We start from the raw sequence: 20,090 nt of genomic DNA, 5'->3' as shown, positions 1-20,090 counted from the left end.
CTACTCGCCTCTTCTCCATCGATCGCTCCTCATCTTAAGGATCTACATTAGTTGAACATCATAACTCACTCTAAATTCCAAGCCCTCTGTCTGGTTCACAGAGTTCTCTAAAGCTCGGGCCCCCTCAAGCTCAGGAAAACATTTCAGCCCTATCAGGCCTCCTGCAGCCCTTGTTCCTCCTCAGCCAAAATTCTAGCAAGGCCCTCTGCCAAGAAATCCATGCCCATGGATGGCTGTCCTCTCTCTTCCCTGTCTGGCAGGCTTCAGAATTTGCTTACACTCTCCCTAAAATCTATACTTAATTCGATAACCTCTGGCACTCTGACAGATAACCTGATGCACTCCGTCGAGTAACCTGAACCACCCTATGAGGTAACTTGAGACGCCCCAACAGGTAATGTGATGCACCCGACAGATAACCTTAGGCACTCTCTGAAGTAACTTGAGACTCCCTAATAGGTACCCTGATGCACCCTGACAGATAACCTAAGCCACCCTGTGAGGTAACTTGAGACACCCCAACAGGGAGCGTGATGCACCCACACAGAAAACCTGGTGCACCGGACAGGTAACCTGAGACACCCTATAAGGTAAGATGAGGAATCCAAATGGAGAACCTGCTGCATCTCGGCAGATAACTTGTGTCGCCCTGGCAGATGACCTAAGACACCCAGATAGATAACCTGTGGCACATGGACGGATAACCTGTGGCACCCTGATAGATAACCCGTGGCACCTCAACAGAGACCTGTGGCACCCTGACAGACAACCTGTGGTACTTCCACAGATAACCTGTGGTACTTTTACAGATAACCTGTGGCACCCTGAAATAAAACCTGTGGCTCCTCGACGGATAACCAGTGACACCGCGACAAATAACCTGTGGCACCTCAACAGATAACCTGTGGCACCCTGACAGATAACCTAAGGAACTTCACAGATACCTTAAAGAAACACTATAGATAACCTGTGGCATCTTGACAGATAACATGTGGCATCCTGGCAGATAACTTGTGGCACCCTGACAGATAGCCTTTGGTACCTCAACAAATAATTTGTGGCACCGTGACAGATAACCTGTGGCACCTCAATAGACATCCTGTGGTACTTAAAGGGAGGAGGGAGCACACTGCCTCTCATCCCAGCACAGTTCACCCCATTGCATCCTGGTAAATGCTGTACACTTAATTCAAAATTACTGTAGTTTTTCACCAAAGTTGGTGCAGGTAGTGCTGTTATCTCTAGACACGTATTTCTGGGTTTAGCCCTTCATCAGTAGAGAATTTAAGTAGCAGAGATCAGCGGAAAGTCATCTGGGGTTGCTGGTGTGCTGCCCAAGTCTTCACAGGTGACAGAACCACTCCACGGGCACACAGGTGCATCTTAGGTGAGCTTGTCAGCTCATTGGCTCATGAGTGCCTGTGGTACTTCAACAGAAAGCCTGTGGCACCCTGACAGATAACCTAAGGCACCCTGACAGATAACCTAAGGAACTTGACAGATACCTTAAAGAACCACTATAGATAACCTGTGGCATCTTGACAGATAACCTGTGGCATCCTGACAGATAACCTGTGGATCTCGACAGATAACCTGTGGCACCCTGACAGATAACCTGTGGCAACCTGACAGATAACTTGTGGCACCCTGACAGATAACCTGTGGCATCTCAACAGATAACCTGTGGCACCCTGACAGATAACTTAAGTAATCCTGATTTATAACCTGTGGCACCCTGACAGATAACCTGTGGCACCTCGACAGATAACCTGTGGCACTTCAACAGATAACCTGTGGCACCCTGACAGATAACCTGTGGCCCTTTGAAAGATAACCTGTGGCAAGCTGACAGATAACCTGTGGCACCCTGAAAGATAACCTGTGGCACCTCAACAGATAACCTGTGGCACCGTGGCAGATAGCCTTTGGCACCTCAACAAATAATTTGTGGCACCATGACAGATAACCTGTGGCACCTCGACAGGTAACCTAAGGCACTCTGACAGATAACCTGTGGCATCTCAACAGATAACCTGTGGCACCCTGACAGATAACTTAAGGCGTCCTGATATCTAACCTGTGGCACCCTGATAGATAACCTGTGGCACCTCGACAGATAACCTGTGGCACTTCAACAGATAACCTGTGGTACCATGACAGATAACCTGTGGCACATAAACAGATAACCTTTGGCACCTTGACAGATAACCTTTGGCACCTTGACAGATAACCGGAGGCACCTTGACAGATAATCTGTGGCACCCTGATGGATAACCTGTGGCACCTCAACAGATAACCTGTGGCACCTCGAAAGATAACCTGTGGCACCCTGACAGATAGCCTGTGGCACCCAGACAGATGTCCTGTGGCACCCTGACAGATAACCCTTGGCACTTCAACAGATACCCTGTGACACTGTGACAAATAACCAGTGGCACATCAACAGATAACCTGTGGTACCTGACAGCCAGTGGCACGTGGACAGATAAGCTGTAGCACCTCAACAGATAACCTATTGCACCCTGACAGATAACCTGTGGCACCTGACAGATAAACTGTGGCACATGTGGCACATGGGCAGATAACCTGTGGCACCTCAAAGGATAACCTGTGACACTCAGACAGATACTGTGTGGCACTCTGGCAGATAACCTGTGGCACCTCGACAGATAACCTGTAGAACCCTGACAGATAAATTGTGGCACCTGACAGATAGCCTGTGGCACATGGGCAGATAACCTGTGGCACCTCAACAGGTAACCTGTGGTAACTCGATAGATAACCTGTGACACTTCGAAAGATACCCTGTGGCCCCCTGACAGATAATCTATGGCACCTAGACAGATAACCTGTAGAACCCTGACAGATAACCTAAGGCACCCTGAAAGACAATCTTTGGCACATGCACAGATAACCTGTGGCACCATGACAGATAACCTGTCGCACCTCAACAGATAAGCTGTGGCACCCTGACAGATAACCTGTGGCACCTCGACAGATAACCTGTGGGACCCTGACAGAGAACCTGTGGCACCCTGAAAGATAACCTGAGGCACCCTGACAGATAACCCTTGGCACTTCAACAGATACCCTGTGATCCTGAAACTGTTGCTGCTAGCAGAGGCTGCCCCCGGCATCCCAACTCTGCTTCCCTGTATCCATGCCTTCATTGGTACAGTACGTCCAGTTACAAATGGGGGCGGCCCTGGAATCCACTCGGAGGGGGAGAACGTGTGTTGATATTCAGTGGTGCATCTGCTCTGCCAAACTCTACATAAGTCACTTAAGTTTCCCAACGTTGACTTAGTCAGCTCTCCCTAGTTTCTCTCCCAGGTTTAGCAGGTGCATGTGTGACTAGCAGCTCCAGTCCAGGTTTTATTCTTTGCATTTTGTGATCTGTAGTCTTCTTTGTCACATTATCAGTCTGGACTTCAAGTCCCAGAATGTAAAGAAAAACCTGGATTGGAGCAGCTATCATGCATGGACCTGGGAACCACAGCAGCTATCCTGAACACATACCTACACGGACTCCATTGAGGAAATGAGTTGTATCTGAAGTATGTGTAGGAAGCTGCATGGCAACCTTTGTGACTTCCTTGGACGGATGCCCTTCTGGCTGCAAGCTTCTCATGCATCACTGCGGTGTTAGCCATGAATATTCCCGGAGTTCTTGCCAGTAAACCGCATCATCTCCCATTTAGATTGTTGGAAATGTTACCCTTTCTACAGGGCCCCCCCCACCAGATTTTTGCCTTCTGTTGCTGACCTAATTTTTTTTGCCATCTGATTCTGCACTTTTTTCCTGCTAACCTGTGGCAAAGTGGTAAACATGGTAAAAATGGCACACTCATGATTGGCACCTTTAATTTACTTATAACTCCCTGATATATGATAGTACGGGTACCCAGGGCCCGTAAATTGAATACTATCAGTGCAGTATAGAACTCATTGTGCCACCCACTAAAGTAGCAATGTAAACATGTCTCAGGACTGCCGCTGATGCCTTTAGCCCAGGTTTAAACCACTTTAAGCCACTTCGACCTGACAAAATGAAACCTTTTGCCAGACCTAAACCTTCCTTTTAACACTTGTAGGTGACCCCCAAGGTAGACCTTAAAAGCCCATAGGGAAGGGTGCATGGTATCTAATAAGTAGGACATTTATATTTAGTGATTTAGATGTCCTGGCAGTGAAAAATATACAAAGTCGTTTATCACTGTGGCAAGGCTGGCCTCCCACAGACTAATGCTGGGTTACCCGATTATATCTAATAAGAGCTAACTTCAATTTGGGATCCGCTAGAAGGATATTTCAAGGGCTCATTTCAATAGTAATTTAAGATCAAGATCCAAGTTAATGGATTTTAGGTTATACCACTATTTTGTAAATTACACTGTTAGAAAGTTGTAATTTTCCAGTTTAAACCTGAAAGGCTTCTCTGCCAGTGTCACCTGACATCTAATGACGCCCCAGGAGTGTATGTGTAGTGCTCTCAGACAGTAGACAAAGAGTTTTGAGTGTGTGGTGGTGTTCCCCTTCTTTTATCAGGATGGCCTGAGGGTTGGGCATATGATGTGGTTAACTTCCCCTGTTACAGGCAGATGCAGCTAACACCTAGCTCTGCCTAATCTCTTGTCTATCTAGCCAGTTAGGTTCCAATCATAGCCCCTGCTTGTTGACATTATAGTTACAGGCCTGCTGAAGGTTTACTTATAACACTTCAAAGAATAAGATACCAAAACTTCTGTTGTATCATCACTGTCTGGCTTGTGAAAAGCCAGCTTTTGTTGTACCAGATTTATGCCTCTGTGTTTCTTGGGACTACAAGGAACTAGAGTTTGGTTTTAGATGTAGAAGGAAACTAGGATTACCATAGTACGTTCCCTACACAGCCCTAATTCTCTGAGCCTAAAGTGGGTAGGGTTAGTTGCGGTTAGTTGCGGGAACCTTGACGTCATTGACTAGGGCATCCCTAGGAGTCATTCCCACTCATTAGCTGGTGCCAGGCCTAAATGTGGCACTTCCAGGCACGCACTTCAGAACATTATCTGCACCTGAGAAGGGCAGAAGAATGAGTGTCCTGCTGTCTGTGATCTGAGAAGAGATCTGAAGACTGGACCTGCGCTCCTTTTTGTACCCAAGACAAAGAATTAGGGTCCAAGGGCCATAAGGCTGAACTCCTGTTAAAGCTACAGGGACACAACAAGCTACAAGAGGCCTTTTCCTACAACTGCCCAGCTCACCAGTGGCAATTGGACCTGGACTGCACCCGGCTGCGGCCTCCTCCGGCCACCCTGTGAGTCTCTAAGTGCCTCCCCTGAGGTCCGGAGGCTTCAGAAATGGATTGGTACCCAGAGGACTAAAGTGATAAGGCAACATCTTTGATCAAGACAAACCTGGCTAAGTGCATGTGACCTGCGCTCTCTCGCAGGCAGCATCAAATTACTTCTAAATCCTCTTCTTTCACAATCATTGACTAATACTGGCATTTTGTGCTTCTTTGCGGTATTTTACTGAAACCTTTAAATATCCATAACCTGTTCCTCTGATTGGATTTGTGTCATTTTAGTGTCATTTTGTTTATTAAGTTTTAGTCTATTTTTCTAATTCGTTTTGGGGATTTTGTTTTGCATCTCGACTTTATTACTGTTTTAGTACTGTGTAAATACTTACACATTGCCTCTAAGTAGCTTGTAGGCTCCGTGCCATACCTGCCAGGGGATTGAGCACAGGTTTATTTAGTAACCTTTGCGGTTCACCCTGACAAGAATTCTCATCCCTCCTCAAATAATACTCCCAGCAAAGGACTGTGGGAAATCTAGACTCCCAGAAGCCCTCGGTGATTACTTCCGGTCTCGGTTTGTCTCAGACCCTCTCTGAAAGAGACCTCCGAGGCTTCGGATCCCCTAAATTCATCTTTTTTGGATTAGACTGCGGCAGGAACTGCTAGAACTGCCGATCAGGAGTAATCCTACTTTTAACAGGACAAGTTTATTTGTGTGCCCATCCGTTTCTCAATGACGGTCAAGTCAGAGTTTAAAAGGCACATTTTCATCAGAAAATATATTTCAGGGCAGAACTTGATGCTTTGCAATATTTTATTAATTGAGAGGGTTTTGTAAAGCGCTTTACTACTCCAGTGGCGTATCTTGGCGCTATGCAGCCAAGAAAGGGATTTGAGATGTTAAATTTCGAGTTTTTAAATCCTGCTCATAGATCCAGGTTTTCGGTGCTATCCTGAATTTTAAGAGGGAGGACCATACACGTATTTTAAGGGGTGGGGGGAATTCCAGATGGACACTCCGAAATGAGTAAAGTCCGGCCTCTCCACTTCCTCTGTTTGTCGTGGGATAAATTATTGTCTTCATTTGAACTATTTTCAAATTAAATTGATTATTGTGTGAATTTATCTTTACTTGTTCATTTAGCACGTTTTGTGTTTTTTCTGGGATACTTAAGCCGTCACCTAAGAGGGAATAATTGTATTTATCTGGCAGGCAGGCCTGGCAGAGCGGGGCGACCCCTGGCAAAGGGCGCCTAATCTGCTGTAATTGGAGATTAGCGCCCGCAGATCAGGGCGGCGGCGACTCGAGTAAAGCGGTTTTGGAGGGCTTTCGGGGGCTTCCAGGCGCGGCTGCTCGCTTCTACAGAGGGGGCAGCAAAGCGCGCGACAGGCAGGGAGCAGGTGTGACCCCCCCCACCTCAGGTCCATGATGGAGACCTGGAGAGACAAGTACAAGGCTCCCTGGACAACTCAATAACGTGTCAAAATATAAACTAACAAGCATTTGCAATGCAACGGGTCTCGCATTTCTCCGAGTTAGAGCTATTAGCGTCATAAACTCCCAACCGGACTTTTCTTGCCTCATTAAATGGGAAAAAAAACAAGCGAGATCGCGCTGCGAAAAAAGAGAGAAAGTAGTCCACAAACCGGGCAGAAAACAGCGAGCCTCGCATGTTTTCAGTACTTGGTCGCTGCGCTCCAGGAGGGCTAACCACCGGAAAAGGCATGACATATGCGTGCCTTCCTCTAATGAGAGACAGCAGACTTTTAAAGGCAAGCCCACAAACCAATGAAAGACAGTGAGGAGCCCTTTTCTAACTACTAAAGCGCCTCGCAAGCGATACGCATGCGCAAGCACATGCTTTGCAGGCTCGACCCTAAAAATGGAGACTGAAAAAATAAATTAAAGGTTGCAAAAATTGGCACTGCAGAAATAAATACTGCTAAAATAAGGGATACAAAGGTATAGACAAGAAGGATGCAAAATAAATACTGTTAAAATAAGGGATACAAAGGTATAGACAAGAAGGATGCAAAATAAATACTGTTAAAATAAGGGATACAAAGGTATAGACAAGAAGGATGCAAAATAAATACTGCTAAAATAAGGGATACAAAGGTATAGACAAGAAGGATGCAAAATAAATACTGCTAAAATAAGGGATACAAAGGTATAGACAAGAAGGATGCAAAATAAATACTGTTAAAATAAAGATCATGAGAAAATATCTGACAACGATGACAATTAGATGCATCTCATTCCACAATCGAGCACGTGCCCTATGATGTGTGAGCTTCCAAACAAGAGCAGCAGTTATGTTCTGAGGTGATCTGAAGTTGTTTTAACCTCCTAAAGCTCCTGGTGATGCCTACTAAACATGGCTGATACAACGCAAGGGCCTGTGGGGGAACTTCTCTGGAAGGCTCAACACCTCAAGCCTGGCGCTTCGTCCTATGTTCCTTTCAGGCGGGGCTTAATTTGTAAAAGAATGAGTGCCGGTGCCCAAATCTCTGCCCGGCGGTGCTATTAACAATTGGTGCGTCAGATACCAAGGTTGCGTAGTCTTGAATTCATTCCAGGCCTCTTTAATCCACCACCAGACCCTCCCTGCCCCTTAATCTCATTCCCGCAGGTTCCTGCTGTGGCGCTTAGGGATGGTTTAGCCATGCTTCTCTTCCTCCTTCAGCCCCATCGGTTTAGTTTTACCTCTCTTGCTCTCGGTTAATATCTGACGAGGAAAGAATTTGGGGGTCATTACAACCTCGGCGGTCTTGCAAAAAGACCGCCGAGGCTGCAGATGCCAGAATACCGCCATTGCTGGCCGTATTCCTGGCTCCCTATTATGACTTTTCCGCTGGCCCAGCGGAAAAGTCACATCAACATTGCTGCCGGCTTGTAATAGAGCCGGCGGCAATGCTGATGTGCAGCGGGTGCAGTAGCACCCGTCGCGCATTTCACTGCCCGAAATTCAGGCAGTGAAATACGCGACAGGGCTATGCCTGGGGGCCCCTGCACTGCCCATGCCAAGTGCATGGGCAGTGCAGGGGCCCCCAGGGGCACCCCAAGTCCCCTTACCGCCAGCCGTTCCATGGCGGTGTTTACCGCCACGGACAGGCTGGCGGTCGGGGATTATGACCGCCAGGCGGAAGCCTGGCGGTATGTTGGAGGGGCCGGCGGTATGACCGTGGCTATTGCGCCACGGTCATAATTGCTAGCGGAACACCGCCAGCCTGTTGGCTGCACCGACATGCACCGGCTCAAATTAAGCACTGCATCGGGGATCCGTTGTCTGATAAAGAGGTAACTCGCCCCCTTTCGTTCACCTATGCTCTCCTGACCACAGGTAAGGGTATTGCCCTTTCTGCCTCACCATGTCTAGGAGGGGTACCTGGTCCAGGCATATAGCAGGTGCCAGTGCTTAATTTGTAAAAAATATAAGTGCCAGACCCCTCGTCAGGAGGCCACTGCAGCCTGCACCATTCATTACCACTGTGAGCGCTGCCAATGACAGTGCCAACCCAACTACCAGCCATCACATTGCTACAAGTGTGAAAATTCAGACTGTTTGAGGTCACCAAAGCTAGAAGAATGGCTTGGACAGCAGGCATTGGTTGTTTTTAATGTATACTGAATTAAGAAACAATTGTTGTTCTGCTCATCTTTAAATTACACAAACAGTGCCATCAAGTGGCGACTGTCATAAGTGCTGGTGGTGAAAATTAAGTGGTGGTGCCGAGCACCGGAAATCACTGGCTCAAATTAAGCACTGTGCAGGTCCTCAAACTATCTTTAGGTTACCATCTCTTTGTGTCATCCTATGTCTGGTTTCTGAGACATTGACCTCTCGTCCACTTCTCCTACGCAGTCCTCTACTTTACCGGCCTCCCACCCCATTCAATGTGCTGCTGTTCTACGTCTGGCCACTAGAAGCGTGCGCTCTTCTTTGCGTCTTGTGTTACAGGGGGATACCCAGTAAACCTATCTGTTGTGGGAAGATTTGTGTTTGGGGGAAGTTTTAAGCCTTGACTCAAGTAAGTCTCAATAGTATGGCATGACCAGGGGTGCCACACTTAGTGCACATACATCTGTATTATCTGGGTCTGTCATTTATAGAATGGCTGAGGTAATGTAGGTGTGATGTGATAAATAAAACTGCATTTGATGGAACCTGGGAGCATCTCTGGTGTCAAACTGGGGTGGCGTGGTGAGTAAAAGAATGATGGATTTAACTCACATCTGTGACTGGGGGTGATGTGTGCCTTGTTCAGCATTCCGTCCATCATCTGTCCTTTTCGCTTTTGTTGCCCCAAGTGGGAAGGGTATGCCCAGAGGTGGGTCCCGTGCTCCGTGTGCCACTGGATTCAAGCTGGCCTGGCTGATGAGGGGTGATACCCCAAAACCGGTCCAAGGATACTTGTTTCTGTTCCAGGGAAGATCTGGCCTGGCAGTTAAGGCTGGACTGTTCCCATGGGGAGCAGGGTCAAGACAGATTTGCATATGGCTGGGTCCAAAACTGGGGTGGCGTGGCGATCAAAAGTGTGTGGCTATGAATTCTCCTACATTGGAAGATCTACTCAGGCCCTATATTGAAGGTGGCTAGTGCTTCGGTAAATGTCATGAAGGGTTCAACGCTAGTAAAGTAGTATCCCCCCGCTTTTAAAAGGAGAAGCAGGTTGAAGTGGGTTGAACTTGATAATGTTTAAATCACTGTTTTTGCAGGTAGATCTTGGTGTAGATACCTTACTTTTGCTGTCTGCATTTTTACCTCTGTCTTTTGGTAGTCTGTTTTTGCTCGAGCCCTTAGCTTAGATCACTCTTCAATTAGAAGGGAAAAAGGTAAATCCAAGAATTTCAGATCAGGATAAGCAACTTTTACCTGAGATGATATGGGAAAAGTTGAGAGCTTCTTGTCCTCTCCCACATATTTTGTGATCAGTTTTTGGGATATTGTTTTCTTTTCAAATCTATTTGTGAGTCTTAAACATATGAATGAGTCAGATTATAACATTAGTGCATTTTACTGGTTTCCAAGATAAAAACTGGGTTCTTAGGGCAATTTTCCAGTTATTGCAAAGCATCCACAATGTGAGGTCAGGTCTTCCTACTTTCAAATAAGCCTCCCTTCCTGGTTAAGTTCCCCTGTGCTGTGGTCGTAGACCTGACTGATAGGGATTTTATGACATCAAATCAGCCTAAGAAAAGGCCACACTTGCATGCACTGTCATTGCAGTTCTGAGAATGAGAAGGACATATGATCTCCACAGGTGTACAGAACTTTCCAAACCTGGGCTTTCTGCAGTGTCCGAGAACTATAGCTCTGATGGTACCTAGCCTTGATACCCTATAGTCCTGCGACCTGGTCCAGTGGGGAGTATTCACTCCCCATGTCTTCTGAATACCGAGTACGAGGCTGGATGTCTCACATTTGTACTCCTAGAGCAGGGATACTCAAAGTACGGCCCGGGGGCGAATGCGGCCCTCCTGATGTTTAATTGCGACCCCCTAGTAAGCAGTAGCACTGGGCTGCTGTTCACTTGACAGAGCAGGAACAAACAGAAAACTGTGACACAAACCGGTATACTTTATTTACATGTTAATTAAAGTAAAAGTATCGAAGAAAAGGTGTCCTAGAAACCTCTCTTTAGAAACACCTTTAGTTTTAGACATCTTGCACCTAACATGCCGAAACTTGATCAACTTTAAAAAAGTGTATTTTAGCAACATGCATGAGCATTTTACCTTAGAAGACCAGATTATATCACTGCATTAGAGATATTAGCAGTGACAGTTTTCAAACATGATCTTAGAAACATTCATGCCACCCCCATTTGGAAAACAATGCCATTATTGTGAGGTGCACCTTGTGAGTAATCTTGTTATATAATTGGAACAACATTATAGTTTTGTACAGCACACATCCTGAATTTGTATGTGTCAAGGGTCTCTTTTATGTGGTAGTGAAGAAAAGGGAGGCAAAGTGAAATTAACCAATTGCCTAGGATCACACAATTTGGTTAGATGGGGATGCAAGGACTGATAACCTGGTTTCACATTTTGTAATTCACGCACCAGATGAGTGTCTCTTTCCCTCTCATGTTTAACATTAGATGTTAATGCTTTGACTTTAATTCTAGGGGCATGATAATAGAGCATTGATGGCAGACAAAAACCATGAGAAGGCTCATTTTGTTGTCAATACCATGCAACTGCTTCGCGTCTCCCTATGCCAACCTTTCATCACCCCCAACCCTCGCAGTACTGGCATCTGTGCGGCCCTCGGGCATGCCACAGACAGAATTTTGTGCCCCCCGGGAAAATATTTGCGAGTGCCCATGTCCTAGAGTAAAGGCCTCAAGGTGCTTGCGGAGGGAGGTTTAGGAGTAATATTAGAACATGTGTCCTCACCAGCGTTTCAATGGCTGCATAGAGCTGTGGGCAACAGCCGTGTTTTAGACAAAAACAGAAAACAAATTCCAAACAACCTTGAGCGCACCCATGGGAATACTAGAACTGATAGGAAGGTAAGGCTGAAGACCATGTAGATCTGTCTGAAAAGAGAGACAAAGAAATATGTGAAATGTCGGTGCGCTGTCCTCTGTTGTTGGCAGTCACGATTATGTTCCTCATATGATGGGCTTCGAACCACTGGTTAATACTTTATCGAACTGTGGCCAAGCATGGGTGGTGTTCCTTCCCAGGGTATGGTCAGCGCCTTCCCCCAAGGATGGATTGAGTCCCAGGAGCTCCCTCACACACCGTGCCTTCAGGGGGTCCCACCGGTGCCTATGCATACAGTACTCAGAAGCACACCGACTAAAAGTTACTTGTGCCTTGGAGAGCTTCAAATGCCAAAGTCAGTACTTAAAGATGGTTCAAGAGTCAACAGAGGTAGGGGAGAGGACCTCGTGCATGCGAGCAGGTCCTGTCTGCGAGTGATGAGATGTCTGAGCCTTCGGCGAGTTGGAGCGACTGTATCGACTTCTCATTGATGGAATATTCAGGTGTCCTGATTTACCTTCAACCATTTCAATTGCAAACATTATTATGTACAGTAATACTTATAGAAAAACGAATAAGACCCAAACTGACCAATGTGTGAGGCCTGCACATGCCTCATGAATGTATCCATCTTCAGAATGCCTTATTTTTGTAATCAACCTCTGCTTCTGTCAACTTTTCACCTCCCCCTGTTCCTCTGTAGGGCTTCATCTGACTCCGCAGGACAAACATGGCGGATGGATCAAAGTGAGTACAACCTCAGTGCTTTTTCTTTATTGAGTACAAGCCATAATACTGTGTCTGTACTGAGTACAAGCTCTAACACTGTGTCTGTGTTGAGTACAAACTCTTATGTTGTGTCTGTGTTGAGTGCAAGCTGCAACACTGTGTCTGTATGGAATATAAGCCATAACACGGTGTCTGTGTTGAGTATAAGCCATAACACTGTGTCTGTATTGAATATAATCCATAATGCTGTCTGTGTTGAATATAAGTCATAACACTGTGTCTGTATTGAATATAATCCATAATGCTGTCTGTGTTGAGTACAAGCTTTAACGCTGCATCTTTCTTGAGAACAAGCTCTAACACTATGGGTCCAATTCACAAAGGGACTGACGTGTAGTAAAGTTATGAGTGTGGAGTCTCCGTATTTGTGGCACTGAGGGAGAATGCAGGGACCTGCAGGAGTGAGATAAAGGAGCAGGGAGTGCTCTCAGTGGATTAAAGAGGCCTGAGGTGGATTCAGGACCGCAATGCCTTGGTATTCAGCTCACCAATGTTTGATAGCACAACTGGAGCAAAGCTTTGGGCACAGACACTCATTCCTTTACAAATTAAGCACTGACCTTTCTAGCACCTTTTCAAAATATCACTTATGATAGAACAATATCATCAATCAAAAAATGCTATAACACTGCGGATCGGGCTGTCTCTTAGACCCTCGGTGCACGCCAAGCCCCACACCCCCACACCTCACAGCCCACCAGAGCCTACATCAGAACCACCTATCAGAATCTACACTGAATCTGTATTAAAATAAAACTGGGAGTGGCTCTGAGGTGGTTCCTTCTTTTATTTATTGTATGGAATTTTGCATAGCATGAACTAGATCCGCACACAAGGGTTGCAGCGCACAGGACATAAAAGTAGTAGGTTATGAAGAAGTGAGAAAATGAGAAAAAAATATTGTGTGCACGGCAAAGTCTAAAGCTTAAGTTAAGAGACAAGAAAGACAGAGTCACTCATTATGTGAATGATACAGTGGGTGGGGTGGGTGAAAAAGTCCGCTCCGCCGATAGACTTTGTGGAGCTTTGATCACTCCACTCTCCACTTAGAGCATGGAGTTCTGACAAAACTCCGCCAACCACTATCAGGCACAGTTTTTTCTCACACACAGCTCATCAGCGTTAAGGTGGCGAGCACTAACTAGAATTTGCCTCCCCTGGCTCGATTTTCGGATGCTAGAACGCCTCCTGGCATTCTAGCACCCAAAAGACAATGCAGTTGGTCGCAGCAGGTCACGACTGTTCGCATTGAGAAAGCTGCCGCTTGAGTACAAAATCTACTTGAGTGACAGAAAGAAGCAGTGCCCTCTGGCATGCTGTGTGGTGCCAATAGCCTGATTTTACAGCGCAAAACCAGCCCCCTGTACTAAAAAATTAGAACAAGCAGGGCGATGTGCCTGAATTCCGCCCGCAATTTTTATGTAACTGCGTGGATTTCCACTGAGGGAAACTCTGCAAGTTCCGCCCAACCCTAATAATAGGTCACTTGTGTTCAAGTCTGGAAACTAGATACATTTCTTGTGTGTACCTTGTGCGCACTCCTCACTTGTAGTTTTTACTGCAGCCTGAGAGATTGTGACCAATGAATTGATAGGAAAACTAATTCATTCAGTAGCAAACAGAGACTAGGTGATTGCTGTTCAAGTCGGGTTTTCTCCGCGAAGATCTCCCCTCCCCCACTATGATCCCTTAGTGTTCTAAAGCTTATGTTCTTTCTCACACAATCTTCCAACCTTTAAACATAGGGGCATATTTATTAAAGAGTTGCATCGCCCTTGTGCCACTCAGTCGGGCTTAAGGGCAATGCAACTCTTAAGGTAGATTTATCAAACTGCGCAAGACCACCTTGTGTGACCCTGCGTGGCTTGATAAATCTAGAGTAACGCAATGCAGCGCAAATCACTGCGTTGCATTACTATGTCCTGGGAAGGTGTTCCATGGGCGGAGGGTGAGTGTTCCCATGCATCCACCCATGGATTTTGGCGCATTTACAGATTTACCATTACTTGTAGACCTGGGAATGCCTCAAAATGCTACACGCACCCAAGTGAGGCGTAACAAAAGAGAAATATCTGTATTTCTCCTTGTTAATTTCTTGTTCTATGTGTGCCGCATTCTGCACAAAAACAATCCTGTCTTCAACGCAGGCACCTTTGCACCATGATGCAAGGGTGCCTGCGCAGGTGGTAGGCAGCACATTGTGCGCAAGCACAATGAAAGGACAAGAATACGTTGTATTATGTTAAACACCGCGCATCCCTGCCTTTCCCTTTCACGCAGCACAGCAAGGTGGTAAAGCTACATAAATATGCCCTTTATTGCGCACCATTGCATCATCCCTGCAGCCACTAACCCTCATTTGAAACAATGTTGAGACGCCCAACATGGCCGGCCAGGAAGGCAGCAGGCACCGTCAGACCCACAGCACCAGCAGGTAGGGGTCTGGTGGTCTAGGACAACACAGTGTTTGATTTTCTAGTGGGAGTCTCTGAGCGATTTTATCTTGCCCGTGTACCCAAACCTGCCTTGGCTTGACCCATATGTCCAAGACCCTTCCCCGGCTGCAGCGTCATGCCAAAGGCCGATCTTGAACTATATGTCCATTACCTCTTGAGCCCCCAAGTAAAATACTTTTTCTGAACCAAGATTCCCTATTCCATACATTTTGATATCATTATGGGTGTTTGCTGCAATTTTATTTTCACCTTTTACCCCACTGTTATTGTATAGGAATATGTTCACGACCTGTACCCACCATTAAGTGACATTATATAAATTGTCAACCACAGATCAGTAAGAAATCTGTTTCTAAGAACTTGAGTAAATATAAATAAAGGTTGTTTATAGGCAGAGCAAGGCCTAGAGGGCTGGTCATGGTTTAGATTTCCTGTCCCAGAACTTGTTTGAGCCATGTGTTTTTAAGCATGCGTTTGCTTGCTAATAAGGTGCAGGTTTGTTATAATGCGCCATTGTCCCGGAGCATCTCCACAAAAGATGGGGTCCATGCCCCAGTGATCTGTACAGTAACATTACTGAGAAATTCAGTGGTGTCTAAGACGGCAGAGAGTTGGAAGTTTCAGCTAATTTGTAGTAATTTGCACTGTTGAATTATCGGCTTGAATTTTATCTCCCGTTGCAATTTTGTGTATGTTTCATTTAAAATGTACTGTATTTTGGTTTTTAAAAAGGACTGCAGATATATGTATTGCTGAATAGTTAAAGGAGGCCTGAAGAATCTGAAATATTTCTTTTTTAAAATGTAAACGTTATTGACTTGTTCTAGCAGTACTTAGTGCCCAGCGCTATCAGTACTTAGCGCTACTCATTCTAGCAGCACTTAGCACCATCAAAGTAAGACTCTCACTCGGCTCTTCCTGCGCCCCGACAGACCACAACCGCAACCTCAGCATCGTCTTAGACAGCAAGTTATCTATGCAAAAACAGGTAAAAGCAGTCCCCCCACTCCTGCTAAGATCTTCAGGTGGCTCCCAATCAACACCAGAAGGACCATCAAACAAGCCCTCGTCACCAGGAGGCTGAACAACGGTAGCTCTCTTTGCATAGGACTCACTGCAGTCTCCTGAAGAGACTACAGACAATACAAAACTCAGAGGCAAGACTCATCCTAGACCTCCCCAGATGGACTCACATCACCCCGCACCTCAGGAAGTTACACTGGCTCCCGATCCAAAAGAGATGCCAGTTCATGATGCTGATCCACGCATGCAACACCCTGCACAACGGAGGACCAACATACATCAAAAAAACGAATGACCTTCCACCAAACGACCAGACACCTGTGATCCACATCCCTTTCCCTCGCAGACACCCCTCAGAACCGCTGATCCAACAGTGGAGGACTCACTCCCGGCCAAACCCTGGAATGACCTTCCTCTGCACCTCAGGAACGCTGCATCGCTCCAGGAAATCAGAAAAGGACTCAAGACCTGGCTGTTCAAATGAACAGAGCTCTGCAAAGCAACTAGCAACTCCAGCACCTTGAGACCCTCATGAGTGGTTTGGTGTGCTTTATAAATCCTGATTGATTGATTGATGGAGTGAAGACTCTAGCTCTGGAAATGGAAAGACCTTGTTTGACATTCATCTTTCACTTACATCTTTTGTGCCGTTTTTAATGTTTGACACGTTTCATTTACATCTTTTTTGCCATTTTACATGTTTGACAAGTTTCACTTACAGCTTTTTTTGACGTTTTTAATGTTTAACAGACATTTTTCACTTACATCTTTTTTGCAGTTTTTAAAGTGTGACACACGTTTCACTTACATCTTTTTGCCATTTTAATCTTTGACACACATCTTTCACTTACTTCTTTTTTGCCGTTAATGTTTGACACACATCTTTCACTTACATCTTTTTGCTGTTTTTATTGTTTCACACACATCTTTCACGTACATCTTTTTTGACGTTTTTAATGTTTGACACGTTTCACGTACATCTTTTTTGCCGTTTTATATGTTTGACACATGTTTCACGTACATCTTTTTTGCAGTTTTACATGTTTGACACACGTTTCACTACATCTTTTTTGCCATTTTTAATGTTTACCAGACATCTTTTACTTACATCTTTTTTGACGTTTTTAATGTTTAACAGACATCTCTCACTTACATTTTTTAGCAGTTTTTAAAGTTTGACACACGTTTCACTTACATCTTTTTTGCTGCTTTTAATGTTTGACACACATCTTTCACTTATACGTTTTTGCCATTTTTTATGTTTGACGCACATCTTTCATTTACATCTTTTTTTAAGTTAATGTTTGACACACATCTTTCACGTACATCTTTTTGCAGTTTTTAATGTTTGACACACATCTTTCACTTACATCTTTTTTGTCATTTTTAATCTTTGACACACATCTTTCACTTACTTCTTTTTTGCCGTTAATGTTTGACACACATCTTTCACTTACATCTTTTTGCCGTTTTTATTGTTTCACACACACCTTTCACTTAAATCTTTTTTGCCGTTTTTAGTGTTTGACACGTTTCACTTACATCTTTTTTGCAGTTTTACATGTTTGACACATGTTTCATGTACATCTTTTTTGCCGTTTTACATGTTTGACACATGTTTCACTTACATCTTTTTTGCCATTTTTAATGTTACCAGACATCTTTTACTTACATCTTTTTTGACGTTTTTAATGTTTAACAGACATCTCTCACTTACATTTTGTTTCTTCAGTTTTTAAAGTTTGACACACGTTTCACTTACATCTTCTTTGCTGCTTTTAATGATTGACACACATCTTTCACTTATAACTTTTTGCCGTTTTTTATGTTTGACACACATCTTTAAGTTGATGTTTGGCGCACATCTTTCACCTACATCTTTTTGCCGTTTTTAATGTTTGACACACATCTTTAAGTTGATGTTTGGCGCACATCTTTCACCTACATCTTTTTGCCGTTTTTAATGTTTGACACACATCTTTCACGTACATATTTTTTGCTGTTAATGTTTGACACACATCTTTCACTTACATCTTTTTGCTGTTTTTAATGTTTGACGCACATCTTTCATTTACATCCTTTTTTCATTTTTAAGATATTATTTTAGCTTTATGTCCACCTTGTACTTTTTCTAGTTTTTGTCACTTGTTATGTGTTTAAACCATGCTAATTTATCGTGTAGCTTAGTGTTTGCATCTGCAGAAGATGTTTTGTTAAATGTTACACGCTTATTACGCATTTTCGAAAATAAAGTCAGCATCTCACTATAATTAAATTCTTTCATTTGTGTGTTTAGTAATTTTTGACTGCTCGGTTGTGGTTGCAAAGGTATTTAAAAACCTTTTTTTATTTTGTATTGTGTAGAATAAACACAGGTAAGAGTACTAAAGGGCTGAATAATGCAAAATAGCAAACGATTCCTAAATTATATTAAAGAAATATTTATACCTATTTCTCTTGACTTCTTCAATCAAAAGTTTAAAGTGCAGTAGACACGTGTCCAGATGGGGTGAGTGCTGCCATCTGAGGTCATTCTAGACCACCATGTCAAGTTTGTGGATATGTGGCTTTTCTTGCATAGTCTGCTCACGGGTAAGGGTTAGACTTTGCAATGCTTCCATAGCGCCATGATCCATTATCAATGGTAAAGAGGCACTTTACAAAATGTAAAGCATAGAACTTAAATAGTAATTGCCAGTGAACAAAGCTGCAGGAATGAATCACAAACGCACAAAAGTGGTCATTTGTAAACCCAGACAAGAAGGCGACCCCAGTATCTGAGGGAGACTGGTTACAAATCCGGTATACAGGTAGGTCTTTAAATCTTTTTGAAAATTAATTAAATATGTTATTAGCCGGGAAAACAGCAGCAAACTGTGCCAGAAGCGAGGCGCTGCCCACATGTGTAGAAATCAGATGTGGCACAGAAAAAGGAAACAGTCCTTTTTGGAGGCAAAAATTCACAATGTTCAAATGATGCGAAAACCAGGTCTCTCCTCCATACATAGGATGCCGCCTTTGGAGAGCCAGTCACGACAATGAAAGTATTCCACATTTTCCTAATAAAGGTACAACTTATTTAACAAACACTGTACACTGGACTATGATTTATAGTCCAGGGTAGGAAAATGCCATATTTGTTTGAAGAGACCCGGCGAGGGATTTCTAACTGGTCAGATGTGTTACAAATAGTACCCAGATGTGTCTTGGGTAAGTATTTCGTGCCATGGTTGCACCGTGCTGTTATCTAAGTGTTGTAAACCTTCGCCAGAACTTTACTTCCTTCAAGGGTTTCTTTTACTAAATATTTATCCTGAATCCTAGTCACTACTGTGACCTGTAAACCCAAAACACACCATTAATTGCTGGCATCAAGACAGTGACACCAACAGCATCTTCACATGCTCTGTGCCCCTGACTCGCATCCAGCCTTTAGTAGATTGTAAAAGTTTAGATAAATTGACCTGTTTATTAACAAGAAATATACTTGTCCCTGCAGGTAATGATAACATCAGGTCTCCTATCCATCAAGATGGTATTGTCCACAGTGTGGTGGGCAGAGTTTGTGCCTTCCAGTCTGGCTTTGGCCCTGCACAGTCTCGCAGCCAATCGCAGCAGTTTCTCTGTGCCTGCTAAGGTGCCCTCAACTTTCATAAAACTATTAGCCAATCACAGCAGTCTACATCAATGCCTGTACAGCCTCCCAGCCAATCCCAGCAGAAGACCCCATGCGCCCCCTTATGTCACCTCAGGCTTCCACAACCTGTTGGCCTATCCCAACACTCTACGCCCAGGCCAGCTCAGCTCCCTAGCCAATCACAGTGGCTGATCCAGTGACCTTTCCAGTCTAGCACCAGGCCTGGCCCTCCACCTAGCCAATTTTTACAGGTGCAATAGTTAAAATGCAGTTTATAAAAAAAAACAGATCAGGTAGGACCTCTAAGCATTGCTCTGTTCAGCTCTTATGTTAGTAATGTTGGTATTTTAATCTTTAAATATGTTTATGCTAAACTTATGCCTAGACCCCAGTACATAGCTA

At 44.5% G+C, this 20,090-nt stretch overlaps 1 protein-coding gene across 3 annotated transcripts in view; it reads left to right on the top strand.

The window, feature by feature from the left end:
* Positions 1 to 20,090, top strand: part of ARR3 (arrestin 3) — a 101,924-nt gene that overhangs the window by 15,312 nt on the left and 66,522 nt on the right. For all 3 annotated transcript variants that reach the window (XM_069209805.1, XM_069209797.1, XM_069209814.1), the window contains exon 2: positions 12,487 to 12,530. In XM_069209805.1, the coding sequence (XP_069065906.1) occupies positions 12,514 to 12,530 (17 nt within the window). In that variant the 5' untranslated portion in view covers positions 12,487 to 12,513. The remainder of the gene's footprint in view (positions 1 to 12,486; positions 12,531 to 20,090) is intronic.

Source organism: Pleurodeles waltl, chromosome 2_1 (assembly GCF_031143425.1).
Source record: "Pleurodeles waltl isolate 20211129_DDA chromosome 2_1, aPleWal1.hap1.20221129, whole genome shotgun sequence".
NCBI classification, from domain to species: Eukaryota; Metazoa; Chordata; class Amphibia; order Caudata; family Salamandridae; genus Pleurodeles; species Pleurodeles waltl.
The sequence above is the reverse complement of the archived record's forward strand: the minus strand, read 5'-3'. Positions and strand labels throughout refer to the sequence as shown.